The sequence below is a fragment of the Perca fluviatilis genome, chromosome 2 (genome assembly GCF_010015445.1).
Source record: "Perca fluviatilis chromosome 2, GENO_Pfluv_1.0, whole genome shotgun sequence".
Lineage (NCBI taxonomy): Eukaryota > Metazoa > Chordata > Actinopteri > Perciformes > Percidae > Perca > Perca fluviatilis.
In genome coordinates this window covers 699,039-711,538 of record NC_053113.1, presented here as the reverse complement: position 1 = coordinate 711,538, position 12,500 = coordinate 699,039, and the positions used below count along the sequence as shown (strand labels likewise).

At 45.9% G+C, this 12,500-nt stretch overlaps 1 protein-coding gene across 6 annotated transcripts in view; it reads left to right on the top strand.

Annotated features, from left to right (window-relative positions):
• The window catches only part of plekhg2 (pleckstrin homology domain containing, family G (with RhoGef domain) member 2), a 240,143-nt gene that overhangs the window by 2,157 nt on the left and 225,486 nt on the right, over nucleotides 1-12,500 (top strand). For all 6 annotated transcript variants that reach the window (XM_039822798.1, XM_039822818.1, XM_039822788.1 and 3 more), the window contains exon 2: nucleotides 1,010-1,575. In XM_039822798.1, coding sequence (XP_039678732.1) covers nucleotides 1,060-1,575 — 516 coding nt within the window. In that variant the 5' untranslated portion in view covers nucleotides 1,010-1,059. The remainder of the gene's footprint in view (nucleotides 1-1,009; nucleotides 1,576-12,500) is intronic.

The following is a 12,500-nucleotide window of genomic DNA, read 5'->3' as shown; positions in this document are numbered from 1 at the left end:
GATGTGGGTCTGGCTTGTCAGGCTAGCGAACTGGGCTTTGGTGTGACGACGATGATGACGATGTCTACGCCTCCGATGTGGACAATATATATGAGTCACGATGGCAGACATGTCGATCATGTATTGGTAACGACTGGTTACTTTGCACTTTATTGTCGGTTTTTGTATTTATTTAGTCATCCTGACTGTTTTTTTTAGATGTTATTGATGCTGTGGTATGTCGGTGAAAGTCGGTCACTAGTGAATATTTTTGGGGGGGCTTCTAGTCCACTGGTTTTCAGGTCTCACCCCATCTCATTCTGTACTGTATATCTATGTTGTTTTTCATGTATTGTAATCAGGGCCATCTCTAATTTTGACCCAGAAAAAACTAAAAGTTGCATCATGGTCAACGAAGACACAACACAAGGGTTAAAAAATAAATCTTTTAGCTCCGTTTGAGTTAAAGGTCCCATGGCATGGAAAGAGACTTCAGATACAGTATTAGGGGACCACTAAGGTCTATATAAAAGAGACTTCAGATACAGTATTAGGGGACCACTAAGGTCTATATAAAAGAGACTTCAGATACAGTATTAGGGGACCACTAAGGTCTATATAAAAGAGACTTCAGATACAGTATTAGGGGACCACTAAGGTCTATATAAAAGAGACTTCAGATACAGTATTAGGGGACCACTAAGGTCTATATAAAAGAGACTTCAGATACAGTATTAGGGGACCACTAAGGTCTATATAAAAGAGACTTCAGATACAGTATTAGGGGACCACTAAGGTCTATATAAAAGAGACTTCAGATACAGTATTAGGGGACCACTAAGGCCTATATAAAAGAGACTTCAGATACAGTATTAGGGGACCACTAAGGTCTATATAAAACCATCCAAAGAGCACCATGTCATGGGACCTTTAAGTGGATTTGCATTTGAAACTGGTTTCAACAGATTTTAACGGCACTTGTTTTCCTTCCCCTCTCTCTCTGTCTCTCTCTCTTTCTTTCTCTCTCCAGCCGCCAAGCGTCCCTCCTCAGTCTCGTCTCTGAGTGGGATTGTGGGTAGGATGATGTCGTCCGGCGACCGAGGCGGCGCCTCCTCTTCCTCCTGCACCTCCGTGAACACCGTCTGCTCTGACGGCGAGCGCCCGGCCTCCCTCTCCCTCTCCTCCTCCGCCTCCTCCGTCTCCCTGCAGGACACCTCCCACTCCTCCTCCTCCTCCTCCTCTTCCTCGCTGCCGTACGGTGCCGTGCCGACCTACAACGCCTGCTCCTCCTCTTCCTCGTCGTCCTGCACGCCGAAGAGGAACGGCTCGGACATCAGCCTGGACCTCACGCCTCTCGTCTCGCCACACGCAGGAGGAGGAGGAGGAGGAGGAGGAGGAGGAGTCTGTGTAGCCAAGGCGACAGGTGGAGGTAACCCTAACGGACATGTAGCCAATCCAGTGGCGGCGGTAGCGGCGGCGGCTGTGGCGGGGGCAGTCGTGGTCGCGCCCAGACAGTTTTCGCGGCTGGAGCGAGTCGTCCTGGAGATCGTAGAGACCGAACAGGCCTACGTCAGAGATCTGAAGAGCATCGTGGAGGTAAGAACCAGAGCTAGTCGTCTACATCGACCACGTTTCATTTCCATTTACCCTTTTTACACGTTCATGGTTATTTTTTTTGCAAACGGAGACATTTCCCTTCGTTTACACGCAAAAGGAGAATTCGCCTCTGAAAATGAGTCTTTCTAAAAACTTCAGGCCAGAGTGGAGATTTTTGAAATCTTTCGTTTGCACCTTTAACTGAGACAAACGGAGGTTTAGGTAGCCGAGAGAGAGAGAGAAAGAGGAAGTGATTGGTTGCTGTTGTTGCTATTTTCGGGATTCTGATTGGCTAACGTGGGCTTGAGCTTCTTGTTACACCGCCACCTACAGGTCTCGTTACACCGCCACCTACAGGTCTCGTTACACCGCCACCTACAGGTCTCGTTACACCGCCACCTACAGGTCTCGTTACACCGTTACACCGCCACCTACAGGTCTCGTTACACCGCCACCTACAGGTCTCGTTACACCGCCACCTACAGGTCTCGTTACACCGCCACCTACAGGTCTCGTTAAACTGCCACCTACAGGTCTCGTTAAACTGCCACCTACAGGTCTCGTTACACCCGTTACACTGCCACCTACAGGTCTCGTTACACCGCCACCTACAGGTCTCGTTACACCGCCACCTACAGGTCTCGTTAAACTGCCACCTACAGGTCTCGTTACACCGCCACCTACAGGTCTCGTACACGCCACCTACAGGTCTCGTTCGCCACCTACAGGTCTCATTACCGCCACCTACAGGTCACGTTACACCGTTACACGCCACCTACAGGTCTCGTTACACGCCACCTACAGGTCTCGTTACACCGCCACCTACAGTTCTCGTTACACCGCCACCTACAGGTCTCATTACACCGCCACCTACAGGTCTCGTTACACCGCCACCTACAGGTCTTGTTACACCGCCACCTACAGGTCTCGTTACACCGCCACCTACAGGTCTCGTTACACCGTTACACTGCCACCTACAGGTCTCGTTACACCGCCACCTACAGGTCTCGTTACACCGTTACACTGCCACCTACAGGTCTCATTACACCGTTACACCGCCACCTACAGGTCTCATTACACCGTTACACTGCCACCTACAGGTCTCGTTACACCGCCACCTACAGGTCTCGTTACACCGTTACACTGCCACCTACAGGTCTCATTACACCGTTACACCGCCTACAGGTCTCATTACACCGTTACACCGCCACCTACAGGTCTCGTTACACTGCCACCTACAGGTCTCGTTACACCGCCACCTACAGGTCTCATTACACCGTTACACCGCCACCTACAGGTCTCGTTACACTGCCACCTACAGGTCTCGTTACACCGCCACCTACAGGTCTCGTTACACCGCCACCTACAGGTCTCATTACACCGTTACACTGCCACCTACAGGTCTCATTACACCGTTACACCACCTACAGGTCTCATTACACCGTTACACTGACACCTACAGGTCTCGTTACACCGCCACATACAGGTCTCGTTACATCGCCACCTACAGGTCTCGTTACACTGACACCTACAGGTCTCGTTACACCGCCACCTACAGGTCTCGTTACACCGCCACCTACAGGTCTCATTACACCGTTACACTGCCACCTACAGGTCTCGTTACATCGCCACCTACAGGTCTCGTTACACCATTATACTGACACCTACAGGTCTCGTTACACTGACACCTACAGGTCTCGTTACACCGCCACCTACAGGTCTCGTTACACCGCCACCTACAGGTCTCATTACACCGTTACACTGACACCTACAGGTCTCGTTACGCCATCACCTACAGGTCGTTTACACATTATACTGACACCTACAGGTCTCGTTACACTGCCACCTACAGGTCTCGTTACACCGCCACCTACAGGTCTCGTTACACCGCCACCTACAGGTCTCATTACACCGTTACACTGCCACCTACAGGTCTCATTACACCGTTACACCGCCACCTACAGGTCTCATTACACCGTTACACTGACACCTACAGGTCTCGTTACACCGCCACCTACAGGTCTCGTTACACCGCCACATACAGGTCTCGTTACATCGCCACCTACAGGTCTCGTTACACTGCCACCTACAGGTCTCATTACACCGTTACACCGCCACCTACAGGTCTCGTTACACTGCCACCTACAGGTCTCGTTACACCGCCACCTACAGGTCTCGTTACACCGCCACCTACAGGTCTCGTACGTTACACTGACACCTACAGGTCTCGTTACACCGCCACATACAGGTCGTTACGCCACCCTACAGGTCTCGTTACACCGCCACCTACAGGTCTCGTTACACCGCCACCTACAGGTCTCGTTACACCCCACCTACAGGTCTCATTACACCGTTACACCGCCACTTACAGGTCTCGTTACACCGCCACCTACAGGTCTCATTACACCGTTACACCGCCACCTACAGGTCTCATTACACCGTTACACTGACACCTACAAGTCTCGTTACACCGCCACCTACAGTTCTCGTTACACCGTTACACCGCCACCTACAGGTCTCATTACACCGTTACACTGCCACCTACAGGTCTCGTTACACCGCCACATACAGGTCTCGTTACACTGCCACCTACAGGTCTCGTTACACCGCCACATACAGGTCTCGTTACACCGCCACCTACAGGTCTCGTTACACTGCCACCTACAGGTCTCATTACACCGCCACATACAGGTCTCGTTACATCGCCACCTACAGGTCTCGTTACACCGCCACATACAGGTCTCGTTACACTGCCACCTACAGTTCTCGTTACACTGCCACCTACAGGTCTCATTACACCGCCACATACAGTTCTCGTTACACTGCCACCTACAGGTCTCGTTACACCGCCACATACAGGTCTCGTTACATCGCCACATACAGGTCTCGTTACACAGCCACCTACAGGTCTCATTACACCGCCACATACAGGTCTCATTACATCGCCACATACAGGTCTCATTACACCGCCACCTACGGGTCTGGCGTGCTCTTGGCTGCATTAACAGCATATATACACGGGTACGTGTCAATGAACACTTTGCTGAAAACTGACAGCTGTGCACGATGTTATTTTAGAAAACGGAGAGGTTGAAATGTCCGTTTATGAAAACAGCCGCCCACGTGGAAACGTAGCATTAGTTTCAAACGGGACATGAACCCATAAACAGTTAAATAAATGGACCACCAGAGCCCGTGTCTCTGGACGGAGACCAGTGAAGGATATCAGAAGTCTCTTTCCCGGTGCTGGCTGAGCGTTACTGAGCAGCCTCCAACTGAGCTTGAAGACGTAGATGTGACGTGAGCAACGTGTCTGAAAGTGTGAAGTCTTCTGGTAGCTGTGCCGAGAGAAATCTCAATCATTCCCAATCTGACAGAGACGGAGAGCGTAGGTATATGTAAGGAGATAACATGGGCACAGGCTAATTACTGATCACTAACATGCTAGTTAACATTAGTCATTAAACCTAAACAGATAATGGAAGTCCAAACTGCTTGTGAGCTTCTCCTGTACTATACGGTAATTCCTCTACTGTGTGACAGTAAGTCTCGTGGTTATAACCCAATCGTTAGCCTATTGTTATAAAAGCGTCTGCTACGGAGCCATAACGTGAGGTACAAGGTAATGGAGCCTTTTATACATTGTCGTGTTTCTTTAGAAATAAACAACGGACAAATAGAGTCTTTAAACGCTTCAGATGTAAAGTTATTCGCTGTTAAAGTGATGTCAAAATGAATGGGAGTCAATGGGATGCTAACGGGGAGGTGATGGCTTGTTAGCATCAAAATGGCGCCATAGGAGCTACGCGTTGTGGAGAGAGGCTTACCCCCCCTAGCATGAACCCAACATGAAATCAAGGAGAGGGTTGTATATAAGACAAAAGTGTCGAAAAAGACGACCAAAACGTTGGATTTTTTTTTTTTTTACATTTCGACCCAGAATATTTCGTTCTGTATTGACAGCTGGTGCAATAATTGAAAATCGATAATTATTCATTATAATTGTTTTTAAATGACATTCATATATCTGCATTTATGTCAAAACCTAGAGACTTTCACACGTCAAAATGTCATTTATTAAGATGTATTTGTGTCTAAATGACATATAAACATCTTTTCCTATAGGGTTTTTGCTGCAGCTAACAAGCCTGGCATAGTTGTGTAACATTTACTGTCGTCCATCCTTCTCTGTCGCTCAGTGCAAAGGAGGATGTGAGCAATCAGCACTTTGTGAAGTGTCAACACGGGCCAACAGAAATTCCCTTCGAGGCCTCTGTAACATCTGTAACTGACACGAGATTATCTGGGGGGAAGTGACCTCAGCGCTGTGGTAACATGTACAGCACAGGTTCAGGGTGTTACACTGAGGGCTGGTTATGTGTATGTGTGTGTGTGTGTGTGTGTGTGTGTGTGTGTGTGTGTGTGTGTGTGTGTGTGTGTGTGTGTGTGTGTGTGTGAATGTGTGTGTGTGTGTGCGTGCGTTTGGGGAGGAACTAGCTGTAGCCCAGATTTACTGGCCAGGTGTGAATGCCTCTGAGCCAGTTTACCTGCAGCTGGCCTCCAAACACACACACACACACACACACACACACACACACACACACACACACACACACCTCCGCCCACCATTGCACCATAAATGGGCAAACACATTAATTATTGGCTCAGGTTTTTAGAAAACTTGTATTACATTTTCTTTGACTGAGGAAAACTGATTGATTGGCTGAAGCGTCTGCCAGCCTGTCTGTCGTCATCTTCATCATCGTCATCCTCTCCCTCTCCGTTTCCTTCTGGCTGAAACGTCACTCTACTGATGTTCTGTTTACTGTTTATTATTTATTCATGGCATGTATGTTGTTGTTTGCATGTTCATATGCAGCAGGTCTAAAACAGACAACTCCTCCCCATGACTCCCTACTACTCCCTAAGACTTCACAAAGTCTCCCAGACTCTCTATGACTCCCTATGGCTCCCTACTACTCTCTACCCCTCTCTATGACTCCCTATGGCTCCCTACTACTCTCTACCCCTCTCTATGACTCCCTATGACTCCCTACTACTCTCTACCCCTCTCTATGACTCCCTATGGCTCCCTACTACTCTCTACCCCTCTCTATGACTCCTCCTATGAGCCCCACTACTCTTCTACCCACTCTATGACCCCATGGCCCTACTACTCTTACCCCATTCCTCACCCATCCTCTATACTCCCTATGACCCCTCCTCTCTCTTCTCATATCACTCTCTACTCCCAATGACTCCCTCTCCCTCTCTACACACTCCTACTCCCTACTTCTCTCTCTATGACTCCATATCACTCCCTCTCTATGACTCGCTATGACTCCCTATGACTCCCTACTTCTCTCTACCCCTCTCTATGACTCCCTATGACTCCCTACGACTCTCTACCCCTCTCTATGACTCCATATCACTCTCCTATGACTCCCTATAACTCCCTATGACTCCCTATGACTCCTTACGACTCTCTTTCACGCTCTACCTCTCCCTGCACCAAATCTGCTGACTTGGCACTTTGATTGTGTGTGTGTCTGTCTCATCTATCATTTGTCCAGGTGCACCAGGCATTGTGTGTGTGTGTGTGTGTGTGTGTGTGTGTGTGTGTGTGTGTGTGTGTGTGTGTGTGTGTGTGTGTGTGTGTGTGTGTGTGTGTGTGTGTGTGCTGCCTCCATCTGTCAGATTGGAGTGTGAAACATCCTTTTGAAGTAAAAGAAAGAATTTACTGCTGCTTTTATCCTCTGCCATGTCACACACACACACACACACACAAACACACAAACACACACACACACACACACAGGGCTGTCGTCAGGTGTTCATCAGCTGTCTGTCAGTTTCTTCTCTGACCTTCCACGAGGGACGAACCTCCGGCTCTTTCTCTCATCAGCCCATCTCTCTTTCTCTCTTTCTTTCTTTCCCTCTCTGTTCATCCACACTCAGAGGTCATTATCAGTGTCTCCATTCACACATGGTAACTTAAGTTTAAAAAAAGCATCTTAAGTGTATTTTTATGAAGCTTTATGAACTTTTTCAAGGTATTTGCTGTTTGGTTTGAGGTTTTTGGCACTTTTTACGACATTTTGACACCTTTTTCGAAGGTTTTTATCATACGTTTTGGTTGATTTTTAAAAACAAATGTTCAGTGAAGGTGTGTCAAACTCAGTTTCCCAGAGGGCCACACTGGAAAAAGAGAATCACACCAAGGGGCCAGACATGGAGAGTTTATTGACGTACTTTTTGTTACTGCAGGTCACTTTTTTTTAAACATTTTGGTAGTTTTTTTCCTCATTTTTGTTAATTTTGTTCCGGCTTTTGTCACCTTTTTGTAAATTTGTTGCTTTTTCCAAGGGGCCGAATGTTCGACTTTCTTAGAAAAGGTATTTAGATATACAGGAAACATGGCTGCTGTTCGCGTTTCTAACTTCAGGAGACAAAGTTAAATGTTTAGAGTCAGGAATTCCTCTCTGCTGATGGAAAGGAGGTCAGATAGATGATAGGTGTGTGTGTGTGTGTGTGTGTGTGTGTGTGTGTGTGTGTGTGTGTGTGTGTGTGTGTGTGCGTGTGTGTTGTCCTGTAATGTAAGCCTTCATTCCTGCTGCTCTCCATTTTTGAGGTTTTGCTAAAGTCTGGTTTTGATTGAGGCTACATGATGTCACGCTCACTGGGAATCTGAACCAACTACCATAATAGGCCTGTGTGTGTGTGTGTGTGTGTGTGTGTGTGTGTGTGTGTGTGTGTGTGTGTGTGTGTGCGTGTCTTTATGTCTGTCTCTGTGTGTGTGTGTGTGTGTGTGTGTGTGTGCGTGTCTTTATGTCTGTCTATCTGTGTGTGTGTGTGTGTGTCTATGTGCGTGTGTGTGTCTGTGTGTCTGTGCATATCTGTGTGCTTGTGTGTGTGTATGTGTTTGTGTGTGTGGGTGTGTGTGTGTGTGTGTGTCTGTGTCTGTGCGTGTCTGTGCATATATGTGTGCTTGTGTGTGTGTGTGTGTGTGTGTCTATGTGTGTGTGTGTGCGTGTGTGTGTGTCTGTCTGTTTGTGTATCTGTGTGTGTATGTATTTGTGTGTGTGTGTGTGTAAGTGTGTGTGGGTGTGTGTGTGTGTGTGTGTCTGTGCGTGTCGATATATGTGTGCTTGTGTGTGTGTGTGTGTGTGTGTGTCTTGTGTGTGTGTGTGTGTGTGTGTGTCTGCATATCTGTGTGCTTGGGTGTGTGTGCATGTGTGTGTGTGTGTGTGTGTGTCTGTGTCTGTCTGTGCATGTCTGTGTGTGTGTGTCTGTCTGTGCGTGTCTGTGTGTGTCTGTGCATATCTGTGTGCTTGTGTGTGTGTGTGTGTGTGCAAGTGTGTGTGAGAACAATAACTCAGACACGCAGAAAGAGAAAGAGAGTGAGAACAGCTGTCGCAATATTATAAACTAATTTTTCTCCAAGCTTTAAGGATGATTTCTCCTATCGCCTGAGATCACTCCTCCACCTGGTTCATTTTAACCAATTAAAGTCTGTTATCTCCGGACGCCTGGCTCTTCACAAGAGCTTTGTGTGAAATTGCTGAAATAAGTGAGATTAGAGATTTCTTTGTGCGTTTTTTTGTGTTGTTTTCTAAGAGAGAGAAAAGTCTGGGAGTGAACATGAGACGGGATCCTGCTGTTGACCTGAAGCCAAGTGGGACAGGAAACAGAGGGGGATGGAGGGAGGGAGAGAGAGAGAGAGAGAGAGAGAGGGAGAGAAAGAGATAGAAAGAGAGACAGAGAGAGCGACAGAGAGACACAGAGAGAGAGACAGAGAGAGAGATAGAAAGAGAGAGAGAGAGAGAGAGAGAAAGAGAGACAGAGAGTGAGAGAGAGAGACAGGCAGAGAAAGAGATAGAAAGAGAGAGAGAGGAAGAGAGACAGAGAGAGACAGAGAAAGAGAGACAGAGAAAGAGAGACAGAGAGAGAGAGAGAGAGAAAGAGAGAGAGAGAGAGACAGAGAGACACAGAGAGAGAGAGAGAGAGAGAGAGAGAAAGCAAGAGGGAAAGGAGGAGGAGGAGGAGGGGATCAATGTTGGGATTGAAGGGAGATTGGGGAACAAGAAAGGGAAAGGGGGGGAAAGTAGAAAAACAGAGGGAGGGAGCATGCATGTTAAAGGGCCAGGAGAACGAAGGAGACAAGGAGTGGGACAAGGAAAGAAAGGAAATAAATAAAGAAGTGGAGAAAGAAACTGAAAAGGACAAGATGACAGCGGAGTATGTGAAGGGGAAAAGGGAGGAGGTGAATTCTGGGTCGCGGGGGGAGGATTTTGGGGGAAAAGAAGGGAAAGAAAGAGAGGAGAGAACAAAATCAAGAAAAGTGGGGGATTGAAGAAAGAGAGAGAGTGCTTCCTCCTTTAGTTTCTGCAGCTGTCCGAGTCCATCGGGTCTGGTTTCATCTTCAGTCTGCAGCGAATTATATTAGCATGACATCAACGTTATTCAACACGAGGGAAATTGTTGCAAGCAGAAGTTGCAGAAGGATCAGAAGTTGCAGAAGGATCAGAAGTTGCAGAAGTATCAGAAGTTGCAGAAGTTGCAGAAGTATCAGAAGTTGCAGAAGGTGTAGGAGTATCAGAAGTTGCAGAAGTTGCAGAAGTTGTAGGAGTATCAGAAGTATCAGAAGTTGCAGAAGTTGTAGGAGTATCAGAAGTTGCAGAAGTTGCAGAAGTTGTAGGAGTATCAGAAGTATCAGAAGTTGCAGAAGGTGTAGGAGTATCAGAAGTATCAGAAGTTGCAGAAGGTGTAGGAGTATCAGAAGTATCAGAAGTTGCAGAAGTTGTAGGAGTATCAGAAGTTGCAGAAGTTGCAGAAGTTGTAGGAGTATCAGAAGTTGCAGAAGGTAGGAGTATCAGAAGTTGCAGAAGTTGCAGAAGTTGCAGAAGTATCAGAAGTTGCAGAAGTTGCTGAAGTTGCAGAAGTATCAGAAGTTGCAGAAGTATCAGAAGTTGCAGAAGTATCAGAAGTTGCATAAATATCAGAAGTTGCAGAAGTATCAGAAGTTGCAGAAGTATCAGAAGTTGCAGAAATATCAGAAGTATCAGAAGTATCAGAAGTTGCAGAAGGATCAGAAGTTGCAGAAGTTGTAGAAGTTGCAGAAGTTGCAGAAGTTGCAGAAGTATCAGAAGTTGCAGAAGTTGTAGGAGTATCAGAGTTGCAGAAGTTGCAGAAGTTGCAGAAGTTGTAGGAGTATCAGAAGTTGCAGAAGTATCAGAAGTTGCAGAAGTTGCAGAAGTTGCTGAAGTTGCTGAAGTTGCAGAAGTATCAGAAGTTGCAGAAGTTGTAGAAGTTGCAGAAGTATCAGAAGTTGCAGAAGTATCAGAAGTTGCAGAAGTTTCAGAAGTTGCAGAAGTTGCAGAAGTTGCAGAAGTTGCAGAAGGATCAGAAGTTGCAGAAGTTGCAGAAGTATCAGAAGTTGCAGAAGTATCAGAAGTTGCAGAAGTTGCAGAAGGATGAGAAGTTGCAGAAGTTGTAGAAGTTGTAGAAGTTGCTGAAGTATCAGGAGTTGCAGAAGTTGCAGAAGTTGCAGAAGTTGCAGAAGTTGCAGAAGTTGCAGAAGTTGCAGCGCAAGCTAAGAAAAGCGTGCAAAAAAAAACTAAAAATAAGCAATAAAGCAGTTGTTATAAGTTGGTTCTTCAACGTTCTTCAAGCCAAGGACCCGTTACCAGAAGGAGAGACGTAGCAGAGACCCCTACTACGTTCATATTAACTGTAGTAGCGTAGTAAACTGGCCTACAGTAACATGTAGGAAGGCCTAAAGCCTTCAGACATAGGCTGCCTTTATTTGCATAGAAAACTAAGCTATTAAAATAGCCTAATAATTGTTAGCATGAGTTTATAAATCATGTTTTAATGTTAAACAAACATGTGGCCCAGTTAAAGCGTAACTCTCGCCAAAATGCATCCTAGGGTGTTTTTGTGAATGTACGTGAGTCAAACTTTCGTTTAAAATCATATTTAGGACCGAATCGCCAATTTTAAGATTCACCGTAGTCTCGTTTTTTCGGTCAATTGGCCTTTTGAATTTTTTGTTAAAAATTAACAGAAAATGTGGAGGCCCCCTTGCATTGACTCTGAGGACCCCCCCTAGGGGTCCCGGACCCCCCCTGTTGAAGATCCCTGCAATAACGGTAACACTTTACTGAAGGTATCGACATAATCGTGACATGAAACTGTCATAACTATGTTATAACACTGTCATAACTATGACATGACACTGTCATAACTATGTTATAACACTGTCATAACTATGTTATAACACTGTCATAACTATGACATGACACTGTCATAACTATGTTATAACACTGTCATAACTATGACATGACACTGTCATAACTATGTTATAACACTGTCATAACTATGTTATAACACTGTCATAACTATGTTATAACACTGTCATAACTATGACATGACACTGTCATAACTATGTTATAACACTGTCATAACTATGACATGACACTGTCATAACTATGTTATAACACTGTCATAACTATGACATGACACTGTCATAACTATGTTAAAACACTGTCATAACTATGTTATAACACTGTCATAACTATGACATGACACTGTCATAACTATGTTATAACACTGTCATAACTATGTTATGACACTGTCATAACTATGACATGACACTGTCATAACTATGACATGACACTGTCATAACTATGTTATAACACTGTCATAACTATGACATGACACTGTCATAACTATGACATGACACTGTCATAACTATGACATGACACTGTCATAACTATGTTATAACACTGTCATAACTATGACATGACACTGTCATAACTATGTTATAACACTGTCATAATAACACTGTCATAACTATGACATGACACTGTCATAACTATGTTATAACACTGTCATAACTATGACATGACACTGTCATAACTATG